Here is a 27,612-nt window from a genome sequence, read left to right as displayed (position 1 = left end):
ATGATGTTGTGAAACCAATTTTTGGCCTTCTCACAGTATTGTCCGCTCATGCCGCCAAACATGCCCACCATCAACGAGCACGGAAAATTCCGCCCAAAGTCTCTGAGAACAGAGGTGAGATTTCTAAGCAGCCCGCCTCAGCTGTCACTCAGCTTCAATGCCGCCTCTGAACTGTCTTTGGAGACAGCAGGCCCAACTCCATCCCGCCCCTGCCCCCGCCTCCCCGAAATGAAAGTACGGCAGGTGGAGGTCCTTTTAAAGAAGCTGGATATGCTGAGTCAGGAAATTTCACAACTCGACCTTGCCGCCACCTCCACAAAAATCTGGCCCAATGACTTTTATTCTAACAGGTGAAAGATCTCAAACCACTATTTTCTAAAGGAAAACTCTGCAGCTTTGAAACTCCCTTGCACCTACATTTTCAAAAGTACATCAAACTGTATCTAATCAACAAATTTCTGGACTTATCAATCACTGACTTTGACAGTGCTTAACTAGCTACTCTGTCACCAACATTTTTAACCAGTTTTTTTTTGATAGTACAAAGCCTTTAACAACATTTAAAAAGTTTCCATTCCCAAAATTTTAACTTTTAGTTTAATTAGCTGGAGTATCAAATTGGATCCAAATGTGGATTAAACATTTTCCCTCTTTGAGCACTCTCTACCAGCATCAAGCAATCCCAAACCCATAGGTGTCATATACAGCTGCAAAATAAACTCGGCGCCAACAAAAAGGACATTTTCTGATTTAGAATCCATTTTACTAGCAAATAGAAATGCAGTTTTCTGCTAGGTGAGTTTGTTTGATAGGGTTTTATTTGCCCTATTGGCAGAACTTGACCAATCAAGACACACCAGCAATAACAATGGTTTCATGGCTCCCATGTGTCTTAACTAAATAAAGTAACAACCAAGTCCAGCCATCCAACTTTAGAGATTGGAAACCTAAAAAAAATTAAGCACATGCATAGCCTGATCCATTGACTCAGCTACTTCTGGATTTTTAAAGAGTAGTGTGTGTATTATCAACCTTGGAGTCTGAAATTTAAAACAAAAAGTAAACTACACTTTAAAAATGTAAAAATCCATTGGCGTAGAAAATCCTGAAAATTACAATAAAAATGATTATTTGTTTCTAGCCTTCTCTATATTTGTAATGATTAATTAAAACATCCAAATCTTTGATTTCTAATGAGAAAATAATACAACCAAGTAGTGCATCAGAGTTTTTCAGCAGTTTACTGATGTTTAAGGTCACCCTGAACCTTGTGCTTCTCAACTGATGAATGCCAGTGATCAGCAGTTTGAAAGCTTGCTTGTAACTGATGGAGTGGGTACTTAGTCTTCAGTCAATCCAGCATTGCACGATAGTTCTATTGCAACAACACTGGCCCAGTTAATATCGCAACTGCAAAAAATGTTTATTTGGTCCATTATTGAATTAACTCCAGCTGTTGGATTAGCGAAACATTAATTGGTCATTTTAATTTTCATATGAAGGCTACTTCCACTTTTTCTGAAAAGCTCACTAAAAAGGAATTAATAGGTCTTCACAAGCAACAGCAGATTTTTTAAAATTTCACTTCCATATTTTGGGGTTGAAAAACAGAGAAATTGTACAGAAAAGAAAATAACTAGCAGTTTCAACTTGTCTTCTTCAGCTTTAACGATATTTCCCTTTGAGCCATGTTAAAAGTTTCAGGTCTGAACTACGAGGCTGAATTTCTTTCCCAGGTCCCGAGTCCCCCCCATCAGGAGGAAATGCAGGTCGGGAACCCACAAATGCTACTGCTGGCACTCAGATGGTGAGTTTCGAGGGAGTGACACACGTCCAATTAAGGATGGAAACTGGGCTCTCGAGGCTTGAAGCTTTCCAGCATTGACAGAGCAGCAGCTGTACTGTCTGAGGTGGGAGTTAGTGTTGCAGATAGGAAAGCAAGAGGGTGTCACAAGATGAGGCAACCTCTGAAGAATCTTTCAATCGTTAAAAATAAAAAGTGGCCATTGTTGCCAGATCATCATCACGCAGGGGCCTGCCACACAACAGACCTAAGATGTGGGAGCAGAAGTAGGCCATTCAGCCCATCGAGCCGGCTCTGCCATTCAATTTCATGGCTGATCTGATAATCCTCAATTCCACTTTCCTGCCTTTTCCCCATAACCCTTGATTTCCTTACTGATTAAAAATCTGTCTATCTCAAGTCTTGAATATATTTAACGATCCAGCCACAACGGCCCTCTGCAGTAAAAAAATTCCACAGAATGACTACCCTCAGAGAAGAAATTCCTCCTCATCTCTGTCTTAAATGGGTGACCCCTTACTCTGAGATTATGCCCTCTGGTCCTGGACTCTCCCACAAGGGGAAACAACCTTTCAGCATCTACCTGTCAAGCCCCCTAAGAATCTTATATGTTTCAATAAGGTCACCTCTCATTCTTCTAAACTCCAATGAGTACAGGCCCAACCTACTCAACCTCTCCTCATAAGAAAATCCCTCCATATCCGGGATCAACCTCCAATATACTGATATTACTGCCTCCAATGCCAGTATATCTTTCCTTAGATAAAGGGAACAAAACTATTCACAGTATTCTAGGTGTGGTCTAACTAATGCCTTGTATAGTTTTAGCAAGACTCCCCTATTTTTATACTCCATTCCCTTTGAAATAAAGGCTAACATTCCATTTGCCTTCCCTATTACTTGCTGAACTTGCATGTTAGCTTTTTGGGATTCATGCACTAGGACCCCCTATTCCCTCTGTGCTGCAGCTATCTGCAGTCTTTCTCCATTTAAATAATATTCAGCTCCTCTATTCTTCCTGCCAAAGTACATAACCTCACATTTTCCCACATTACATTCCATCTGCCAAGTTTTTGTCCACTCACTTAACCTGTCTATATCCCTCTGTAAACTCTGTGTCATCCTCACCACTTGCCTTCCCATCTATTTTTGTATCATCCGCAAACTTAGCAATAGCACATTCACTCCCCTCATCTAAGTCATTAGTATATATCATAAATAATTGTGGCCCCACCACTGATCCCTGTGGCACTCCACGAGTTACTAGTTGCCATCCTGAAAATGCCCCCCTTACTCCCCTGTCTTCTATTAGTTAGCCAATCCTCTATCCATGCCAAACTACTACCCCCAACACCATGGGCTCTTATCTTATTAAGTAGCCTTATGTGTGGTACCTTATCGAACACCTTTTGGAAATCGAAATATATTACACCTACTGGTTCCCCTTTATCCATCCTGCTTGTTACCTCCTCAAAGAATGCTACTAAATTTGTCAGGCATGATTTCCCTTTCATGAAGCCATGCTGACTCTGCTTGATTATATTATGCATTTCTAAATGCTCTTGTATTACATCCTTTATAATAAACTCTAACATTTTCCCAATGACGGATGTTAAGCTAACTGGCCTATAGTTACCTGTTTTTTTGTCTCCCTCTCTTCTTGAATAAGTTACATTGGAAGTTTTAAGTCTTCTGGGACTTTTTCAGAATCTAAGGATTCTTGGAAGATTACTACCAGTGCATCCACTATCTGTGTAGCTACTTCCTTTAATATCCTAGTTTGCAACCCATCATGTCCAGGGAACTTATTGGCCTTTAGCCCTTAAGACTGAAGCAAAGTATTTATTCAACTCTTCTGCCATTTCCTGGTTCCCCAAAATTATTTCCCCAGTTTCATTCTCTAAGGGCCTATGTTCACTTTGGCTTCTCTCTTCCTTTTCATATATTTAAAGAAGCTCTTACTGTCCGTTTTTATATTACTTGCTAGTTTACCCTCAAAGTTTATTTTCTCCCTCTTTATTTTATTTTGGTCACCTTTTGCTCGTTTTTAACACTTTCCCAATCCTCCGGATTACCTCTGATTTTTGCCACATTGTATGTTTTTTCCTTCAATTTGATCCTATCCTTAACTTCCTTGGTTAACCATGGTTGGTTATTCCCTTCCTAAAATCCTTCTTCTTCACTGGGATACATCTTTGTTGAGAGTCAAACTATTTTCTTAAACATCTGCCATTGTTCATCAACCGTCTTTTCTGCTAAACTCCTTTCCCAGTCCACTCCAGCCAACTCTGCCCTCATTTCTTTGTAATTACCCATATTTAAGTTTAGCACAAGTTGTTTCCGACCCAAGTTTCTCACTCTCAAACTAAATGCTAAATTCTACCATGTTATGGTCACTGTTTCCTAGGGGATCTTTTATTCTGGCATCATTTATTAAACCTGCCTCATTAGATATTACCAGATCCAAAATAGCCTGATCCTTGGTTGGATCCACAACATATTGTTCTAGGTACAAAGCATAAATGCTGGAAAAAAATCAGCAGATCCAACAACATCTGTGGAGAGAAAAATAGAGTTAACGTTTCGAGTTCATATGACTCTTCTTCAGAGGAAGAGGAAACTAGTTCTAGGAAACTATCCTGAATACACTCTATGAATTCTTGCTAGTGGCTGCCTCTGCCAATTTGATTTCCCCAATCTACATGAAGATTAAAGTCACCCATGATTAATGCACTGCCTTTTTTACATAGAAACATAGAAAATAGGAGCAGGAGTAGGCCATTCAGCCCTTCGAGCCTGCTCTGCCATTCATCATGATCATGGCTGATCATCCAACTCAAAAATCTGCTCCCGCTTTCTCCCCATATCGTTGATCCCTTTCGCCCCAAGAGTTCTATCTAACTCCTTCTTGAAAACATACAATGTTTTGGCCTCATCTACTTTCTGTGGTAGCGAACTCCACAAGCTCACCACTCTCTGCGTAAAGAAATTTCTCCTCATCTCAGTCCTAAATGGTCTACCCCGTATCCTCAGACTGTCACCCCTGGTTCTGGACTCCCCCAAATGGACAGTTGCAAGTCACAAACAGGAGTGGAAAATAGCTAGGTCACTGTTATTCTAAGTAAAAGAAACCTGTGCCAGACTGATTTAATCCTTTCTGAAAGCACATTCTTGTGACTATCACGTTGATCAATGACAAGCTTCATTTACTGTATTTTTAATTAAGCAATAAGTCACATTGATGGGTGTTGGAAGGTCTCAGTTTGTGTTCTAGTCATTTCTAGTTGACTAATCTCATCCACCAGCAGTCCATTCTGCAGTCTGTCTCAGCTGTTGGGCTATTAATAAATTAACATAGCTCTAGTCAAAGTTTGTGGCAGCAAAAGATTGCATTGTGATCATTAAATCAGCAATATACATATTTGCATTTCAAACAATTCCTCATTGTGCCTACATTTGTTAGAATTCTCCTTGTTTTTATTTCTGATGTACAATAGTTTATATTTAAAACTATAAAATATGGGGGCAGGAGGAAGATTTCCTCCCACGCTGTCTGCAAGGAGTTTGCCCTCATTATCTCCTGATTTATTCTCTGTCCTACAGTATAGCTACTGTTAGGAGGCCGATAGACTACTCCCACCAGTGTCTTCTTCCCCTTGTTATTTCTTACCTCCATGCATATGGATTCCACAGCTTCCGATCCAAGATCATTTCTTGCTGTCGTACTTATTCCATCTCATACTAACAAAGCTACCCCACCATCCTTTCCTTCCTGCCTGTCCTTTCAAAAAGTCACAGACCCCTGAATATTTAGTTCCCAACTTTGATCTCCTTGTAACCATGTCTCCATAATGGCTATAAGGTCATACCCATTAACCTCCATTTGTGCCGTTAATTGTTTTATTTTATTCTGAATGCTACATGCATTGAAGTAAAGAGCCATTAATTCTGCCTTTTTACCATTTTTTCTCCCTTTGACCCTATTTGCTGCTTTTTTTTTATGTTTGTACACTCTGTCCCTTCCTGTCACACTCTGGGTATCATTACCTAAATAGCTGCCCTGCAATACTGCCATATCCTTTTGCTTTGTAAGTCTATGTATCCCCTCTCCAGAACTCTCCCCCAACTCTATTTAGTTTAAAGCCCCCCCTATAGCCCTAGTTATTCAATTCACCAGGACACTGGCCCCAGCACGGTTCAAGTGCAGCCCGTCCCACCGGAACAGTTTCTTTCTACCCCAATGTGCCCCATTGCCCCATGCACTGAACCCCATTCCTCCTACAGAATCTTTGAGTCACGCATTTAAACTCCTTGACTTTATTTACCCTAGGCCAGTTTGCCTGTGGCTCAGGTAGTAATCCCAAGATTATTACCTTGGAGGTTCTGCTTTTTAATTTAGCTCCTAACAGTTCATATTCTTTCAGCAGAGCCTCCTTTCTAGTCCTATAAATGTCATTGGTACCAACGTTGACAATGACAACTGGATCCCTCCCACTCCAAGTTCCTCTCCAGCCCTGAAGAGATGTCCTTAACCCTGGCACCGGGCAGGCAACACAGCCTTCGGGACTCACGCTCACGGCTGCAGATAACACTATCTATCCCCCTAATTATACTGTCCCCTACCACTTCTACGTTCTTATTTCCTCCCCCACTTGTATTGCTCCCTGTACTATGGTGCCGTGGTCAGTTCGCTCATCCTCTCTGCAGTCCCCGCTCTTGTCCATAGAGCTTGTAAGCAGCCTGTAGTTGCAGCTGTGGTCCTCTAGCAATCACGGCTGGGTGATGGAGGGGGGGTTAACTTGATGATGGAGCACAACACCACCCCCCCCCACACCTCCCTGGGCTGCCAGTGGGAGGCCGCTCCCACCCTCCCTTCATCAGCTCAGTTATGTCTTCAGCGGGGGTCCGCATAGCAACTGGAAAATTGCAGTTGTTACCAATAGAATGGCCTTAATAGGTTACATGACACTTGTGGTGGGAACATGCCACACCAGCCAATAATGGAAAATTGTCACCCTCTGGTCCCAGGTCTGCAGCCAAATGAAAAGTCAGCCCGTATATTCTCCTAGATTCTGTGTCATGTTCACTCCTGTCATTGGACCAAGCAATCTGGAAAATACCTTATTATGCAATATTGAGCATAACCTGGGAAGAATACCGGTTGTAATCTCTGTTGTGCTTACATTTCTCCCATCAGTCAGGAGGCTGAGTGAAAAGCATTCAACTGAGAAAAACAAAATGGTTTTTATGACATTCAATATAGGAATGACCAAATATCACTTTCACCGAGAAACGTATCTATTTGCTATCCATTCCTTTAATACCAAAATAATAGATTATGCAACATTCTCCTTTCATTTTGGAATAAACTGAGCCAATTTGACACTGCTTCACAATAATATTGACAGGATCAGATAGTGAAAGAAGTTGCATTTATATAGCATGTAATCACATCCTGAGAATGTCTGAAAACACTTCATAGCCATGAATTACTTTTGGAGTGCAATCACTCTTGTTCACATCGGCAAATATAGCAGCCAATCTGCACAGTAAGGTGCTTCAAACAGGAAATTAGCTTGAAGCACCTTATTGTGAATCTATTTTTGGTACAGAAAATTTTGGCCAGAAGAACTTCCTATTCTTCTTTAGATAGTGCTGTATAATCCTTTACCCCCAACTTAACAGACAGCTGATATTTAGATTTAATATTTCAAGCAAAAAAATGGAACCACCAACAATGCAGCCTTGCCTCAGTACTGCTGAGGAATAACAGCCTAGATTTGAAACAATTATCTCTGTCAGAGTGACCCAAGTTGACACTTAGGGGCAGAATTTAATGACATCCTCTGGGGGAAATTTAATCAGGTCGGGGGGGTGGCAGGTGGAACACGGCCACCTTCCAGCCTCCACCCCAATTAAGTTTGTAGTGGGAAGACCCACGGATAGCCCACTTTAGGGCCTCATCCAGCTGTTGCTCATATTTAGGCAGCTGCGAGTGGGCAGGTGACAGTCCTGAAAAGGGATGGCAGCCCCAGCAGTAGCCAATCAATTGATTGCCGCTGACAAGATGCAGCCAGGGGTCCCATTGACCATTGAAGTGGGTTCAACATCTGCTTTCAGACCCAGTCACGGAACCCCTGGCGCCACCACTAAATCCAGTCCTAAAATCAAAATATGAACAGCACTAGATACTTAATATGAAACAGGAGACATTCAGACAGGGCTGATTTTTAAAAAAAAGTTATGGTTGTATAATGTTGCTGGTAAGAGTAAAGAGATCTTTACCGTATAATTGTACAGACCCCAAAAACAGGCATGGGATTGTGGTGAGGGATTACCCAACACAGTTGCTTCCAATCATGACTCATACCTAACATCATAGCTTCACCCCACTCTCACACAATTAGCACTGCTCCCACCCATATTTCACATCTTCCTCACGCTACCAGATATTCAACCATCAAACCCCCATTACCCAAACATGTTGCATGACACTCACTGACACATTTCCCTCTCTTTTGCAGGGCAAAGTGGTGTGTAACCAGAGGCAGCAGCCCCTATATGGTAGGGAGTGGGCAGGGAACAGGCATAGCTACATGTCCTTACCCCACAGAGGAGACGCTGCTCATCATCACCAAAATCTTCTGACTTACAGATACAGATAATGTAAACATGCACATCATTTTATCCTGTCTTCCCCCAGCCTTATCCTTGTGCCTTTTTCCTTTCAGGTACCAAAGGACTTCAGCCTGACCTGGCAATGGTGGAGGAGCAAGAGATGAAAGAGCAGGAAGGCAGTGATAAAGAAGAAACATAGTCACTTGTTCTCACATTTGTAGCCACCAGCTCAGATACTGACAATGAATGTTAAAGGATAACTTAAGAGGCAGGATCTGCATCTGGTCAGACACCAGGCAGCAGGGGCTTGCAACCAGCACAGGGAGACAAGGGAAGCACAGGTGTCAGCTCACCAAAAGTTGAGGTCAGACATGAGTTCTGCTGCAGCGACAGAGGAGGACTTTGATAGGGTAGCCTACAGAAGAACACTGATGGGTATGGACAATGAAATGCCTGATGCATGAGCAGGTCTACCAGAAAGCTTTCAGTCAATGTCAAGGACTATGGAGGAGTCTGGTACCAACTTGGCCACTGCAGGAGCCTGAGGACAGAGGTCAGCGTGAGAGCTAATTGGAGAATTAAAATGCCAGGCGACCAAAAGCTTGGGGGTCATGCTTACAGACTGAGCAGAAGTTTTCTACAAATCAGTCATGCAATCTATGTTTGATCTTCCTGATGTGGAGGAGACCACATTGTGAACTGATTACAGTGTATTAAATTGAAATAAGTACACGTAGATCGCTGTTTCACTTGAAAGGAGTGTTTAGAACCTGTAATGGTGCGGAGAGAGGAGGTAAAAGGGCATCTCCTGCGCTTGCATGGAAAGGAGCCTTGGGAAGGGGTGGGGTACTGGGGGTGATCAAGAAGTGGACCAGGGTTTTGCAGAGTGAACAGCTGAGTAGATGAAGATCTATTTGGAGGTGGCATCACAGCAGGGGTGGGGTAAATGACAGATTGTCCTCTTCAGAGTAGTTCAGGCAGCAAAATTTACCAATGGTTTCCTCTATCACATTTTATATGGCAGCATAGCTTTGATTATATGCATGCTGTGCACGGGGGTCATATTATCAAAGGATACCCTCCTTGGATCACCATATTGATGTGGTGGAGAGGCTTGTTCTCCGACGATCCCTTGAGCAATGCAGTCAGAAGCACCTTGCTCCTAGAAGGGTCATCCATGGTAGCAAGATTGGAGGGAAGTGCCAGACAAAGTGTGATCCAAAAAGTCCTCAATGGCAGAACAGGCAAAGGAAGACTGTGCATCTCACAGGCTGCAATGATGGGAGAAGGCTGCAGTAGCAAAGTGGCCCCAGTCATTGTGGTTCGACACGTCACCAAAATCTGATCACCAACCCGTCGAGATCATGTGGACAATGACAGGCCCCCAAAGGTTCCCAAGTTAAGCAAAATCACAGGCAGGCTTTTGCCAGGGTCCATTTACCAAGTCCTGTAGCAATAGAGAATTTGCGACAGGGCCAGAGCTTTGAACATGAGAGTCCCAGTCAAGAATCTGCACATAGGCAACAGGCGTATGAAGGTTGTTGGACACTCGGACACCTGTATTGGGACAGAGGTGTCTTTGGCCAGCAGCATCTGTGACTGTGCAGTCATCTTGAGGCTGATGCCCAGAGACAAATCAAAAAGTTAGAGGACATGTGGTGGGGAGAGAAAGCCCAAGAGAGCCAACAATATGCTGATCATCATGACATGCAAGGCTTTTTTGAAGCCACCAGGGCTGTCTATAGATCAAGGTCAAATTAACAAAATCCTCTTCACTCACAGGATGGTGTTTCTCTTCTTAAGGATGACAATGTCATCTGCCAACGTTGGGAAGAACATTTTCAACAACTCAACTGTGAATCCACCGTGGCAGCTAATACCCTCAAGGATATCCCCATGGTAGAATCCATGGGTGAACCACCATCGATGCTTGCTGCAACTCTTTCAATCAAATGTATGAAAAACAACAAAGCCTGCTGCCCCAATGGTACTCCAGCGGAGGCCTTCAAAGCTGGTGGGCTTTTGCTCACATCAACACTTCATGTGGTCATCTTATGGATTTGGGAGGAAAAAGAACTCCCTGCCCCAATGACTTCAGGAATGTGACAATTATAACCATCTTCAAGAAGGGAGATAAATCATCCAGCGTAAACTATTGATATAGTTCCCTCTTGTTTATAGCAGGGAAAATCCCACACGCATTCTCCTGAATTGCCTACTTCCTGTGGCTGAGGAAATCCTCCCAGAGACACAATGTGGCTTTAGACCTTCCAGAGGAATCTCTGACATGGTCTTTGTTGCCAGACAAAGCCGAGAAAAATTTCGAGAACAACACCAGGAACTCTTCATTGCATTCATCGACCTGACCAAAGCATCTGACTCAGTAATCATTATATTCCTGCAACTGCTACATGCTGATATGACTGCAACTGTCTTGAGCGGGAGATCTGATACCGATGCCTTCAAAATTCATACGGGGTCAAGCAAGGCTGTGTGTTAGTCCCCATATAATCTACCTGTCAGTCTCTATTCACCTCAAAGATCAACTACCCTTTGTTGTCAGTACTAAATACTGCCTAGTTGGAAAACTCAGTGGCCTTCATGCCAAAACTAAACTGACCACCATAGACATACACGATCTACAGTTTGCAGATGACTGCAGTGTTGTTGCCCTCACTGCACCAGATTTGCAAGCTACTCACAATCTCTTCAATTCTGCATGCAATTCTGCCTGCCTAAAATTGTCAAAACAAAACTCAAACCAACCCACACCTGGTCAGCCAAATATTCCACCTCCCATACACTTTGAAGAAGAGACTCTGAAATATGTTGAGCACTTCCCGTATCTTGGCAATTATCTCTCTCAAAAGGCCACTATTGATGAGGAGATCCAACATCGGACCAGCTGCATCAGCTCAGCCTTCTACAAACTACAGTAACAAGTGTTTGACAACAAAGACTTCTGCAAGTTAACAGAAGTCCTAGTGTACAGAGCAGTTGTCATCACCACAATCCTGTACTCCAGTGAGACCTGACTGTGTGTCAGCGACACATAAGGGCACTATAGAAATTCCATCAGCAATGCCTCCGCCACATCCTCCAGATTCAATGGGAGGACCATCGAATAAACGCTGGTGTCCTTCTTGAAGTCGGTTCCACAAACATTCAGACCAAAACTCAACTTTGATGGACTGGACACTGTGTCCAGATTGCTGAAAAGCATCTCCCCACCAGGTCCTGTTTTTTCAACTCTCAAATTGCCAACATTCCAGGGAGGACAAAGAAAATGCTTCAAAGGCACTCTGAAGCTCTTTTTGAAGCACGGCAGCATTAACATTAATGACTGGGGGGAGCTTGCTACCAATCGTTCAAAATGGCGACAACCTGTCCATCAAGCTGCAACATGCTTTGAACCCCAGCACATTAATGATAAGGCAGAACGGTGGCAAAGAAGGAAAGAAAAGGAAACAAATCCTGCACTCCAAGTCCTACTACCCATGGGGCATCCTGCCCCATGTCCCCAAAGGCCTGTGGGTTGAGAATTGGCCTGTTCAGTCTCATGAAGACCCATGGCAGGAATTCACAGCCCTAAATAAATGTCATCCTTGAATTGAGGAATAGCTGGCGGCAAAGGATAGCCCGTGTCACCTAGTAGCCACCCTCTGGTTCCTGCTGGCACAAATGTTGATGGCATAGCAGACCGCCTTGAAATGTAGGCATCCCGACAACTGCCAGGCACCTGCAAGAGAGTTGACATGTGGTATCTCTAAAGTGACATGTGTGCAGTCAATGACACCCTGATCCAGAGGAAGCCTGTGATTCTCACAAAGCCAGTTCCTCACTCAGCCTGCTTCTCTCTGGCAAAAAAGAATGAAATATTTTCAGCTCCCTTGGAACACAGAGCCTCAGTGACATTCCTTATGCAACAGTAGATGGCAAACTGGGAGATGTTGGAAATAATGCCTGCTCAAATTTGGAAGGAGTCAGATGCATAAATGTTCATGGACACGAACACTTTCACAGCCAGGGGTGATGCTGTCCTTGCTGTTCTCTGATGCTGCAGTAGGTGGCAGAATTCAGTCCTGACATCCTTAGTGAAGTACAGATGTCTGACACACTGGCCAGAATTTAATGAAGACTCTGGGAGCAGGGTGGGGTGAGTTAATCAGGCAGGAGCCAAAATGTCTAAATTACGACAACAGGTTCAAAATGAAAAATCAAGTTGGCAGCATGGGCAGTGGTGGGTCAGGCCTCATACCACCCTGTGGCAGTTACTACTTGTAATATATTTGCATGCTATGAATACTCATTGAAATTAGGTCCATCTTTCAAGATTAAGTCAGCCCTGCACGGGAACCTTGTGGCACCCGGTTCACTTATGTTTAAAGATGTCATGCACCTAGTTGGCTTTGTGCAGTTGTTTCTGAGGTGAGCGATTGTCTTTGTTGTGCTCTGTGGCACAAAATTAAGGGGAGCAGGAGAATTGCAGCTTACATGGACGGTCAGGACCGGCAAGGGAAATTCAGGGGTGAGGGGGTTGGGGAATTTGGGCAGGGGCATGGAGAAATGGAAGAGGGCTCCGAGGGAGGAAGTGGGGGTCAGGCATGGAGGAGTGCAACAGGGCTCTGAGGGAACAAAGAGGGTGGATTCGGGGCTTGGAAGTTTGCAGTGGGAAGGGCCTGATGTCTTGGTTGTGGAGCGGGGTGGGTGCACTCAATGTAGATAAACAAAATGAACAGCCTAAATGGCAGGGTCAGTACTGACCACATGTGGGTCCTATGGGTCAAACTCAGGGTGCTGGCTGGTAGAGGGAATTCATGGGGGCGAGTTTGATTTGGTACAGGAGCAGGTCCAGTTTGAGCTAGGGATTTTCAAAGGCCTCAAAGGGTGGGTCACGGGATGGTCTAGGAACAGAGGAGAAAGTGTGATGGGGCTGGTGTTAGGCGCTGGGGGAGGGATGACATGCAAACACCCATGATGACAGGATCCAAGGTGATGGGGGGAGGATCAAGGGTTACAGGGGAAGGCGCACAGTAGAAGGTCAAGGATGATGGGAACAAAGTCAAGGTGACAGTGGAGGGTAGAAGGTCATGGATTGCAATTCAAGGGTCACTCACACACTGTACCTGACGATTTTTAAAAACTCATGTAGCTGCCAGGAGTGCAGATCCAAGTGGGGGGAGGCTAGTGTGGGGTATGTGGAGTTTTGGGCGTGGACAATGGAAGGAATGAAAAATCTCATTGCTCAGCAGCTGTATGGACAAAACCCATGGGCACGCAGGTTCTCATATTACAGTTTGCCTTTTCCACACAATTCACTTGGTAGAATACCTATGGGTCTCATACGCCCAATCTTCCTACAATCTCTGGAGCAGGAGAGGGTGTGACAGGTCAACAACAGAGGCCACAAGGCCAGCAGCAGGCAGCACTAGAGGGGCAGGTTGGTCTGGAGGAAGTCATCCACGGAAGAAATTGAAGAAAGTGGTCACTGGCACAGCAGCGCATCTTCAGGATGTGGACAAACTACCTTCAGATCACCAAGAGGCAATGCCAGGGCATCCTGAGGATGTCCCAGAAGGCAGTCACTGAAATCTGCTGGATCCTGCAGCAAGACTTGCAGCTACATGGATTTGGCAGCAACCCCATGCCAGTGGTCCTCAAAGTGACTATTTCACTCAACTTTTTCTCCACTGACTGCTACCAGTGCTCCACAGGTGACATGTGTGGCATTTTGCAGATTGCCACACACGTGCAACAAAGAGGTGACCAATGCCCTCTTCCATTGTGCCAATGAGTTCATTAGGTTCACCACTGATGATGATAGCCAGGGCAATGGGCTCTGTGGTCATTGACTGCACTCATGTTGTATAGAGCTCCATGGGAACAGCCAGCAGCACATGTGAACCGCAAGACATTCCACTCTCTAACTGTCCAACTGGTTAGCGATTACAGGGGAAGAATCATGCAGGTCTGTACTCATTTCCCAGACGGTTCTCAAGACTTGTATATCTTGTGGAACTCACAACTTCCTGAGCTTTTCGAAGTCCCTGCCCAGGCTGACAGCTGGATTGTGGATGACAAGGGCTATCCCCTTTGGACCTGGTTGATGATACCAGTGAGGCATCCCAACAGCGCAGCGGAAAATTGCTACAATGAAACCCACACCTTCACCAATGCCATTATCGAACAGATCATTGGCATGTTAAAAATGCACCACCACTGTCTTGACAGGTCCGAAGTGGCTCTGCACTATGCACCACACAGTGTTTCACAGATAGTCATGGTATGTTGTGCTCTGCACAATTTGGTCATACAGTGCAGTAAACCCTTGCATTAGGACGACAGGGAAGAGGAGCAACACTGCTCAGATGAGGATGAATAGGATGATCCTCAGGAAGAGGATATGTATGTGAATGAGCTTCTAATAGATGCCAGAGCCATGGAGAAACATGCCAGGGACAATCTCATATACATGATATTTGCCAAAGACTGAGGAACCCACATGACCATTCTCCCATCCCTGGGAGAAATTTGCTTGCTCGGGATGTCTACCAACCTCAGCCAGTCTTCAACAACCATCCTCTCCCAAGATCATACAAATATACAAACATAAGAATTAGGAGCAGGAGTAGGCCACTCAGCCTCTCAAGCCTGCTCCACCATTCAATAAGATCATGGCTGATCTGAATGTAACCTCAAACCCACATTCCTGTCTACCCCCGATAACCTTTCACCCCCTTGTTAATCAAGAATCTATGTAGCTCTGCTTAAAAATATCCACTGCCTTTTGAGAAATAGAGTTCCAAAGACTCACAACCCTCAGAAAAAATTTATCTTCATCTCTGTCTTAAATGAGCGACCCCTTACGCCCTTCAGGATCTTAAAGGTTTCAATTAAGTCGCCTCTTACTCTTCTAAATTCCAGTGGATACAAGCCTAACCTGTCCAGCCTTTCCTCTCAAGACAACCCATCCATTCCTGGTATTAGTTTAGAAAATCTTCTCTGAACTGCTTCTAATGCATTTACATCTTTCTTTAAATAAGGAGGCCAGTGCTGTACACAATACTCCAGGTGTGGTCTCACCAATGCCCTGTACAACTGAAACATAACCTCCATACTTTTGTAATCAATTCCCCTCACAATAAATGATAACATTCTATTAGCTTTCCTAATTACTTGCTGTATCTGCATACTAACATTTTGTGATTAATGCACTAGGACACCCAGATCCCTCTGAACCTCAGAACTCTGCAATCTGTCACTATTTAGATAATAAGCTTATCTTTTATTCTTCCTGCCAAAATGGATAATTTCACATTTGCCCACATTGTACATAATTTGCCAGATCTTTGCCCACTCACTTAACCTATCTATATCACTTTGTAGCCTCCTTACGTCCTCTTCACAATTTACTTCCCTACCTCTCTTTGTCATCAGCAAATTTAGCAACCATTCTTTCAGTCCCTTCATCCAAGTCACTTATATAAATTGTAAAAAGTTGAGACCCCAGCGCTGATCCCTGTGGCACACCACTCATCACATCCTGCCAACCAGAAAAAGACTCATTTATGCCAACTGTCTGCTTCTTGTTAGCCAGCCAATCTTCTATCCATGCCAATATGTTACCCCTTACACCATAAACTTGCATCCACTACCATCTAGAATAGCAGGGGAAGCGGATATCTGTCACACACCCCCTGCTATGGAAGACTGTTACCCAAGAGAACTGATGCATCAATGGGCATGTGTCAAGCAGCCTATAATGACCAAAATCTCAGAACCTGTTGCATCATTAGAGGTCATTGACTTCACATAAGGCAATTCAATTGTCCCTGTGGAACATAATCTCAGACAATCTCCTTGACACTGCCTATAATGGAGTGTATGCAGAGCCCGCATCTTCTTCAAAATCCCACAGATTGGCGAACATCAAAATTGACACACACACAAACATTAATTAAAGACTGGTCACCAACACACAACAGGATAGTCTCTTATACAATAAAGGAGATATCTAACATTCCCCTGCAGCCATGAGTGCCAACCATGTGGCATGACAGCATAGTTAGTTCTCTGACTAATCAAGTCCCTAAAAAGGATAATGATGGAACAATACTTTGTACAATATTTACATGTGACAATGAATGTCGTAAGACACCTCTGCCAGTTTCGTTTGTGCTCTCATAAATTCTTAAGTTTTCTTTACCTACCACCACGTCTTGGTGTGAACCCAACATCAGCAGCTGAGGTGGATGCAGACTCCTGAATATGATACCCCATCTCACTGGGAGTGTCCCGCATGGAATTAGTCACGTCTGCTGGAGGCAATGGGGTCAATGTCAGCGAGGGGAAAGATGAGAGGTTGCTCACCCTGGGGGTGTCCTGAGAGGAAGCCCCAGGCAGCAGGCATGCACTCCTCTTCCATCAGGGTGTGCAATGATACCTCCCTATCTCCCTGAGGAGAATGGGCACCTGGAGGGAGGTGCATCATCCCTCTCTTGCCTATCCAGTGCTGTATGGAGCCAATGACTAGAAAGGCGAAGTACAGGTCAGAGTGCATATGAATCGACTGCTCGACCTGGCTCTCCATGGCGGTCACCAACTTTTCCATGGAGGAACCAATGCGCTCACATGCCTGAGACAAGGCAGAACTCATGGCATGCATGAACTCCTCTGTACTCAGCGCAAAGCTGCAAATAACCTCTGACATCTCTGCCGTATGTTCCCCTAACCTCTGCTGCATTTCCAGCAGGCTTCTTGTGGCTGCAACCAGAGGCCCACCATCAGCGTGGGGCTTAGCAGGGGCCTGATCTCCAGCAATCCTCCAAGTGTCTGGGACGTCAGCTGTCACAACCTCCCTCAGCTGCTGGGACGTGTCTGTGCTGTGCTCACCAGAACGTGGCCCAGATTCTAAATTCAATCCCTTCACGACCCAGGTGGGTGTAGCTGAACTGGTGGAGGGTGTGTGAGAGATAAATGACAATGCATCCTCTCGGTGGCTGGTGTCATCATTGTTAGAGGTGGAGTCTTCGGTCTCCAGTGGCTGAGGCCTGGGGTCTGGATCTGGGCACCTGTAAAGAAGAACAAAATGAAACACATTAAAGTTCCACAGAGTCTACAAGAATAGCACAATTCCTTGCATGATCCTAAGTGCCCATTATGGCAGCACCAAGCTGGATGCATTCTCACTCTGCTGCCTTGCCACTCCAGCCTCACCATCAGCAATGGATCAGTCTCCCTGGTCCCCAGCATTCTGGAAGGCTTCTTCCTCAACAGGAGTAAGGGCCTTGAGATAAGGCACCATTCATCTTGGTCCTTTCCTTTTGATTATAGGTCTGCAGGAGAAAGTGGAGATTTAGTGACTTGACAAGTGCCAACTGTGACCTCCTTGCCCACATGTATCCCCATCACACATACTGACCCATCAATGTGTTGGTTTGTGTCAAATCACTCACTCAAGCCAAACTGTCACATGCTTTAGCCTCAAGTGCCATGCAGTCCTGAGGCTGACCACACATTCACCTGCCCAATATAGCTGCACACTCGCACACGTACATAGCCTGATGCCCACGAAAGACAGTCCCATGCCAACTTGACACTTACCCAGACAGATCGAAGGAGGTCATTGACCCTTTTCCGGCACTGCACCCATGATCTTGAGTGGATCCCATGGTTGCTAACCTCCTCTGTTATCTCCACCTGCACCACCTTTGCCAGGTGGGAGGGTCTCCTGCTGTCATCACTCCGGAAAAGCACTTCCTGCCATTCCCTGATGGCCTGGAGGAGAATCTGCAGCGAGGCCATGCTGAACCATGGGCCGGTCTATGTCTTTGCTCTGACATGTCAAGTTATACTTGTAAGGGTCATGGACATGATGTTAAGGTGGGCAGGTGTTAGGTTCCAGGAAAATAGATCTTAATAGTGGGGGATGGTGGGAGCGTGGTGGGGGGATACATTTAACAGGGGCTGATAGTTATGAAGAGTTGCAAAAACAAACTGACAAACTGCAGAATGAACAAAGAATGATGTGGAATCTAGTGCCTTGGCACAGGGCCTCCTTGCTTGCCCAGGCAGCACTTCCTCACCTGCCCGGACCTGTTGAGCTGTCACCAGGTGGCGGGTTCTTCCAATGAAAATCCCCCCATGCTTCGCATTTTCATGTGCTTTACAAGCATGTCATTAGCCCTTTAAATTTGAATATGAATTGCGTGGGTGCCAGTTCCTGACATGAAAACAGAAGTGGCGCCCTCTTCCAGTTCTGCCATTGGGAATGCTGTGCAACTGATTAAATTCTGCCCACTGTTCTTGATTGAGGTTCAGATTAGTGATTTTCTCCTGATTGTCCCGGGTGGATATGACCTCCTGCTGAGAACTCATTCTCCTTCTTTTTCCAATAGCTTGTCCTGCTTTGTCTCATCTCTGCTTATTCTCACTATCATGCTGTAGTGCAAGGGGAAGACATACATACAACTACACCTATGTCTTGGAGCAAATGGTTTTTGTAGAAGCCTTGAAGTCAGAACAAAGTTCTTCAGCACATGCCACATCACACCCCGTCGGCTTCAGCAACTTTAAACAACTCTGGAAATCACCAAACACTTCTACAACCACAGCACAGCCAGTATAAATTAACAAGCAATTAACTGAAATTAGTTGGTGATTCCTTTAAATAGTGCTGGTGTGGGGTACTTTCTGATATCAATATGTGTTCAGTTGTGCAAGGTTAAGAGAGGGCATTAACTGGAGCATTGAGTCCAAAATGTCAGCCCTGGCATCATATCAGTGTTACATGTTGATTGATGTCAGGTTCTGCCTACTCTGCATTCTTCCAACAGACACTGCCTGCCCATACACTACCATCCTCACCAAAATGGTGCCCAGCATGGCTAGCACCAGAAGTGTATGCCTGCACCACAGGTGCCATTTTGAAGACAAAACAGCACTCATGGTGTTCAAAAACCAGAGACTAAAGAGCCAAATTTCACAGTCCTTTACACATGAACCATGTTTTCTCTGACCTGCTGAACACTTTAAATTAAAGTTTGAAATGGAAAAGTATTCTTTTTTCTAGCACTGATCTCCTTTACCTTGATAAGCAGAACTGTCTTAGAATGTAATTCTTGAAAAAGAAGGCATCCAAAATGTATAGTTCTACAGGACTATCAAGCAGCACTTACATAGCAATAATCTGCTCATCAATGCACAGTTTGGGTTCTGCCAGGGCCACTCAGCTCCTGACCTCATTACAGCTTTGGTCCAAACATGGGCAAAAGAGCTGAACTCCAGAGGTGAGGTAAGAGTGAGTGCCCTTGGTATCAAGGCAGCATTTGGCCTAGCAAAACTGAAGTCAATGGGAGTCAAGGGAAAAGCTCCGCACTGGTTGGAGTCATACCAAGCACAAAAGAAAATACAATAGCTGTTGGAGGTTAACATCACAGCCCTAGGGCATCGCTGCAGGAGTTCCTCAGGGTACTGTCCCAGGCTCAATCATCTTTAGCTGCTTCATCAATGCACTTCCCTCCATCATAAGGTCAGAAGTGGGGATGTTCACTGATGATTTCACAATGTGCAGCACCATTCATGACTCCTCAAATACTGAAGCAGTCCATGTCCAAATGCAGCAAACCCTGGACAACATTCAGGCTTGAGCTGATAAGTGACATTCATGCCACACAAGTGCCAGGCAATGACCATCTCTAACAACAGAGAATCTAACCATCTCCATTTGACATTCAATGGTATTACCAGCGCAGGATCCCCACTGTCAACATCCATGGATTACCATTGACCAGAAACTGAACAGGGCTAGCCATATAATACTGTGACTACAAGAGCAGGTCAGAGGCTGGGGATTCTGCAGCAAATAACTCAGCTCCTCACTCCCCAAAACTTGTCCACCATCCACAAGGCACAAGTCAGAAGCGTGATGGAATACTCTCCACTTGCCTGGATGAGTGAAGTTCCAACAATACTCAAAAAGCTTGACATCACCTAGGAAAAAGCAGCTCGCTTGATTAGCACTCCATCCACCACCTTAAACATTCACTCCCTCCACCACCGTCGCACAGCGGCAGCAGTGTATGCCATTTGCAGGATGCACCATAGCAATTCACCAAAGTTATTTTGACAGCAGCTTCCAAACCCACAACCTCTGCCACCTAGAAGGACAAGGGCAGTAGATGCATGGAAACACCACCATCTGCAAGTTCCCCTCCAAGCCACACACCATTCTGATTTGGAACTGTATCATCGTTCCTTCAATTTTGCTGGGTCAAAATCCTGGAACTCCCTTCCTAACAGCACTGTGGGTGTACCTACACTATCGGGACTGCTGCAGTTCAAGGCAGCAGCTCACTACCACCTTCTCAAGGGCAATTAGGGATGGGCAATAAATGCTGGCCTAGCCAGCTAAGCCCACATTTCATCAACAAATAAATTAAAACTGCTTTCAAAATATCACTATCCACTTCCAAAATTATAGAAATCTCTGGAGCATCTTACAAAAGATGTAAGCAGATGTCTGCTTTACCACCACAAACAAAATGTAGAGTCAATTGTTTGCATTTGTTTCAGGTGTGCTGAAATTATATAGAAGTTGTCTCACTATTATATAATCAGTATTTTAAGTTACATTCCTAATACTACAATTTACACCAAGCTCATGTTTATTCCAATAAATTGGGCTAAGTCTACTGCCATGTAATTTATCTATGCAAAACAATGACATGAAATGCCATGCCTCCTGTGGTTTTAATATGTGGGCAACAATTAGAAACCAATCAACATCTTGAAGAGCCTTTAAAAATTTGAGGGGTGTAATTTAATTAACTGTCCATTCTTTATTTGTTTTATTATTTAGATATCCTAGCAATGATTCTAAGCACAATTTGTATTTCATACACCTAGAATACTTTCACCATGGAAAATGTTGATGCATATTATATATCCTTCATGGAATATGTATGGAGAAATACATGACAGTGATGACAGGATTCTAAAAACAATACTGTGATGTTCTTTTACAGAATCTATACCCCAAATACATTCATGTGTAAATAGCCTGTTATACAAGTACAGTACTGGTCAAAATAATAAATGAGCTTAGCTGCATAATTGGCTTTGGGAAGACACTTCTACTGTCAATATTACAGAGGTTAAATCCTTACCCCTTTATTCAGGCACAAGCTTCTTTAGAGGATCACTGCTTGAAAATACATTGTAATTTATCAACTTGTCTGTCACCAAGCGACCATCAGGAGCCTACCCTGCAATGACCTACACCCGACTGAGGCTACTTTTTGTGATTGCAATATAAAGAAGGCTGAGAAAAGCACAGAAACGTTGAAACAACATAAATAAATTCCAATATTACTCCCCTTTTTAAATAACCTCCATGGGCGTATTAACTCTTCATTACATAGGAGAGCTTTTCAGCATACACTCAAATAATATAATAGTCCTCTCTAAATGAAATTGGTAGGGACTATTGGTGCAGGGGCACAAAACATATGCCCACATTATTTGAGAGGGCAGCTGATTGTCAGGATAGGTGGCCGTCTTTGATATTATTTAATATTAAATATTATTCAATTGTAAATAAGTTCAGAGGGTAGCAAATGATAGAACTGAACACATATATATACTTCTAGCTAACTACTCTTTAAAAAATATCATTTGGAAAACCATCTTACTGGTTTTCCAAACCATCTTAAAGTGAAACAATTCTTTTAGTATCTATCACGTCTAAAATACACTGTGAAATGTAATCTCAAATTAGAGAAAGATACTTGCACTCAGAAATGTCCCTGCCTAGATTTCTTAGAAACATATTATTGTGTTATCTGTCGAATTTTGAGCTAACTACTGCATGAGATGCAGTTCTTAGTAGTGACTCACTTCCAAGTCAGTTTTGTATGTAATCATTTAACTATACGGAGTGTGGCTGTAAGTAAGAGGTTTCTTTCAAATTTACAGGAGTCTCAATTTCTTCAAAATCTGTAATTTACTTTTGTGAATCGCGATAAAGGCTGGCAAGTGTACGAAAGGAAAAAATGTAAGTACCTTATGAGCAATTTTGACCATTTTCAGCACATTTTACCTATATATTACTGCCCTGCTATCATATTAGTAAGTAAAAACAACTATTAAATTACGAAATTCACATCTGTCAAAATTTCACATGGCAAATTTTACAATTATATGATCTCTGAGAGACGCTGGTGTTTTGTCAATCAATGTATTTTGAATCACTTTAAAGTAGTTTTAATAGAAGACAAATCTAATTCACTTTAACAAATCATGGTGTGTACAGAGCCCCTGACCTTTAAGATCTAAGTAGCCATCAGCTTGCAATAAAGTTATCAATCATGCAGCAATGGTTTTGCACAGTGGTCCTTCTGCATACATTTCAAGCCTCATTAGCCATTTTCTCATGCATTGTCCCACATATTCTCAAATATAAATCTTTCTGTAATCATAAAGGTGAAAAGCCATCAGAGTTCTTTTGCTGAAAAAAATGATGGCTACTTTGAATCTTAACCTGTATAAACCTGAAGGCCAACAGGCATGTTTATTTTAGGCCATGCTACCAAAATATGTAAAGAAGCATTTAGATACATTATTATGCTCTCTGAGCACCCTGTAGCTTTGGCTCAAAGCAGTGCAATGGAGTAAAATAAATTCTTCTGAACTCCCGAGGAAGTATAAAGGAAAGTCCTAAGGTCTGAGAACAGAACAATCAGAAGTGAAAAGCAATGACATACATTGACATACTAAAAAGGCCCTTTTGCCAAACTGTGAAGTTTTAAGATGCAGTGACCTCTAATTTAGGGTAAATGTTGATAAGTTCCAACATGTTGCAGTCCTTTGTACAACAAAGCAAAAAACAGGACACATAAATATTGCAGATTGTCACTCATACCACACTTTAGTACAATATCTTGTGTGCAGTGAAATGCTGAAAGGAAAATAATCTAAACTCTAGGTAAATATTAAGAATGTAAATTTTAAATTAACTTATTTGTCATTTAATTGGAATGGAACCAATTGTTTGCTTTAACCTGTTTTGCCTAGGTCCACTTGATTACTACAATGGAAGTGAGAAAGAGTAAAAGTGCATTTAATTGCTGTTGTGACTGTGCTGATCAATCACTCATTAATTTACTAAGATCTCACTCTTAGACAACTAGACAATGCTCCTGCTGTGTGTGTGTTTCAGAATGAGGACTGTGGCTCCACATTTCCTGGTTCCAAAGTAAAGTTTCTTTTTTCCCTTTTGTTAAAGTTTATTTTGCACTATACATTTTAAACTGAATTGTGGACATGTCACTGTACCAAAAAGTGATGCAGAAAATTAAAAGCTTGCAGCTAATATTTGAATGTTGTTCAGGCCCTCCTTGTAATAGTATAGTTTAACAGCTGATAAAGATGGCTTATCAAAACCAAGCTTTCAAATTATCACTGGCCAACAAAATTTTTAGCTGGTTGATAATCTCAAGAAATGATTTAAAATATATGCTTCTACGGGGGAGAACAATCGCACATCAAAAAGTTTCAGATATGCAAAAAAAATCTAGTTTTCTCTTTCATAAATCAGCACCTTTTGCCTTGCTCAGTTGTTGTATTGAATTATATAATGACAACTGCATTGCATAAAATAGCAATGAAAATTTCTTCTTTAATGTAAGGCAGTTATTATTTTTAAACTATAGATATTCATTTATATGCTTCACTGTTTAGTATCCGACCTGCCTTAATTTTATACAACCATTTCTACATTCTTGCCTAACAGTAATTGGAGGAAGTTGTCTCACACAGCCCTCCTTGAGGAAATCCTTTCACACAGCTGGGTCTGAAACCAAGTATAAACTCTATTGGGAGGTGTCAGCTGTGGCTCAGTTCATAGCACCCTCGCCTTTGAATCAGAGGGTTGTGGGTTCATGTCCCACTCCTGGAAACCAAGAACTGTGATTGTACTCAAAAGAGTTGCAATCTGTGACTGTTGATAACTCGAACGAGTATAAACTCTATTGGCACACCTGGTTTCAAATGCTCAGGGAGCCCTTTAGATTTTATAGACACTTTAGAAAATCTTGTGCAGAATTGTTCTGAAAGATTACATAACCATGTATACACAGAACTCTCTACTAGTTCTGAAATCAATTCGCAACAAAGCTGCAAGGCTCGGATTCTGGCAGGTTGGATTCTATACCATAGCTACACTACAAAAACTCTACAGGCAAGCCAAAAATTGCTGAACGCTGCTACACACTATTGGAAGAAATCACTGAGGCACGTCCATCAGTGAACACGATTTATCCCTGATGTGGAAGAAAGCACCGCTGACTGGGGGGAAATGAACATATGACAGAACGGTGGCTTTATTTTCCATTTTCATTGGTGAAGCACAAATGTGTTATGTACCTTAAATTACATTTTGCGAATGTTGGCTCGTTGCTGACCCTTGGACCTCGCGCCTGTGCTGAGAGATAAGTCCTCACATTTTCCAGCATACAGAAAACATTAAAAAGTAATATTCACGCCGCTCCCCCTTTAAATTGCCAACGAATCTTGCATCATTCCATTAGTTTTATTTATCAGGTTGTTAATTAATTCAACTCAGTTCCACTTTCTTCTAGTACTCCAATACAAGATAAGTAAAAATGAATTTAATTGGTATTGGTACATTCACTCTGCTATCTCTGGGCTAAATAAAATGGTTCGGGAGGGCGCGAGGTACCCAATTCATTCATTCTGTTGATTTCATATTCTAAGCTGCTCCGTATAATAATTTACTGCATTTTACTTATGAATGATTAGAACTTTACGTATCATCGATGAATCTTATGCATAACCAAAATGTTATTCTACTGATGAATTACAATTCAAGCTGCCACATTAAAAATATATTCTAATTACTGTGTTTGCCTTTATTAGGGCGCTACCGAGGTGCTGGAATAATGATTTCAATTTTTTTAGGCATCTTTATATTGACCTGATGTGAATATGATCTGAGTCAATTTATAATCTTTCATTCATTCCATTTATTGTCCACTTTTAAGATGCAGTTCGTGCACAGAGACGTCTCTCAAAGCAGACTACCTGAGCGCACAACAGCCGCATGATGGACTGCAGTAGGTGGGCTCAGCTCAGCTGGGTGGGAGTGCAAGCTGTGGAGCATCTCCTGCCTTCGTGCCGCGCAGACTGTCGCCGGTTCCTGCACCCACCCGCAGCGCTGCAAAAACTGCGTGCTACACCAGCACTCGCCCCTCCTCCTGTCCACATCTCCATGCATGAATGTTAATGTTATCTTTCAACCGACCAAGCGGGAGGTTATGTGGAGGTGCCCGCATCACGTCAATTATGTGCTCTGCCAGTTGCAGAGAAGTAAAAACTGAAAATGCTGGAAATATTCAGCAGGTCAGGCATCATTTGTGCAGTGTTGTCTGTTTTTATTTCCGATTTCCAGCACCCTAAGTATTTTGATTTTGTCTCTATGTGACATTAGAAATCTCGGTTTATGAATCGATACCTAACATCACTGATAAAAATAACGTGCTTAAAAATTATTAGAAAATAATTCTACTATTAACTAATTAAATGTCCTGTCGGTCGGTTGAAAGATAACATTAAATGTCCTGTCGCCCGTGTTAGACACTAAAAGTTATTAATTAATTCTCTGGCTCTAATTATCTAATTACAAGAGTCTAAGGGCAAGTACTAACAATGTATTCTCTACGATATTTACAATCCCACCTTTGGAAAGTAGAAGCGACGCCTGCAAACGATTGTATCTCTCCGCCTTCCAAAAATTATAGCGTCCTATTCGCAATTTCACAACTCGGTGCATATAATAAATGATTAACAATGAGTCAGAGGGGAAGCTTTAAGAGAAGTGCTGCCTCCCTCTGCCGAGATCTCAGATCAACCCACGGACCTTCAAAGCGTAGGCAGCGAACCTGGAGGTGATGCGGGTCAAGATATTGCAAGTCTGCAGCCGACTTGAAGAAGCTATGGGGTACCCACAAGGGAATTCCGAGAACAGCAATCCAGAACCGAGCTCCTAACTAACCATTGCGCTCTATGAAATCACTTTCAAAATCACACATACTGTAATGTCCCTTCAATAATGGGGCTCCGTAGCAGTTGGTTTGCTGTATCTCGAGTACCAGGAAGTCAAATAACAACAGAAGGTAAAAAAAAGAAACGCGAATGGGATTCGCCTGCTTTCGTACATTCCCACTGAGGAAACGGGGTATATTTGAGAAATTCAGAACTGAGTGCTGTGCAGTAAAGCGCACCTATTGTGGTCACTGCTTATTTCATACTTTCTTCAAAACTGTTCGTTAACTGAAACAGCAACGAGCTACTGCGGTGAGAAATATTTCTTTCTCTCCCTGCAGTAGCTCGTTCCTCATTCCATAACAGGATAACAGGTCACCATCATTTGGCTTACTCGTCACTTTTGAAACGTAGGCTACCCACACTTCAAACATTGGGAGAGCCTGCAGTTGCAGAAATAGCCGGTTCCCGTTAGACATCCATTTGCTGCAATCGTGGGAATATCCCTTTTAAGATTAAGTAATCGGTTCCCTGTAATTGGTATGAATAAGAATTCATCTTTTCAATGAATGAACAATTGGTCCAACATTTGGTTAAAGTCCCGAAGGGCGAGACAGTCGATTTGCATATTTCACCCACTGGGTTACAACGCTACATTTCCTTACGATTGCCAGGCTTTTCCATAATTTATAAAATTTAATATTACTTACGCGCTGTAACGATATTTCCGATCTGACTATAAAGTATAACTGTCATCAAAACATAAGACATCTTGAAGTGAAACAAGTGCCTGGTTCTTGTCTGAGGATGAATGATGGACGTTTTCTTGAATGAAGACGGCTTTCCCCCCAAAAGGTTATTTATCGGTCCTCCGTGTGAGTACGATGAAGGTCTGATGTAAAATAGCCACCGTATGAAGTCCTCTACATGTCCAATGCGAACATTCCAGGACTACCCTAAAGCTCTGACCTTCACGTCAGCTCTGACTTACAGAATACGTTTCACAAATAACTAGGCGTTAAGGAAAAATCTCAGGTCATGAGTAATGTATCCAGTGCAATTTGAGACTAGACTCCGGTAGTTTCTACTCCGTAATCAGCATCCTGTGCTTTTATACCGTCCCTGCGAAC

At 43.0% G+C, this 27,612-nt stretch overlaps 1 protein-coding gene across 2 annotated transcripts in view; it reads right to left on the bottom strand.

Annotated features, from left to right (window-relative positions):
• flt1 (fms related receptor tyrosine kinase 1) overlaps positions 1 to 27,398 on the bottom strand; it is a 248,293-nt gene extending 220,895 nt beyond the window's left edge. For both annotated transcript variants that reach the window (XM_078545377.1, XM_078545376.1), the window contains exon 1: positions 27,193 to 27,398. In XM_078545377.1, coding sequence (XP_078401503.1) covers positions 27,193 to 27,253 — 61 coding nt within the window. In that variant the 5' untranslated portion in view covers positions 27,254 to 27,398. The remainder of the gene's footprint in view (positions 1 to 27,192) is intronic.
• Between the last annotated feature and the right edge of the window lie 214 nt (positions 27,399 to 27,612).

The sequence above is a fragment of the Cetorhinus maximus genome, chromosome 7, assembly GCF_964194155.1.
Source record: "Cetorhinus maximus chromosome 7, sCetMax3.hap1.1, whole genome shotgun sequence".
Classification (NCBI taxonomy): Eukaryota; Metazoa; Chordata; class Chondrichthyes; order Lamniformes; family Cetorhinidae; genus Cetorhinus; species Cetorhinus maximus.
This window is presented reverse-complemented; position numbering and strand designations above follow the sequence as displayed.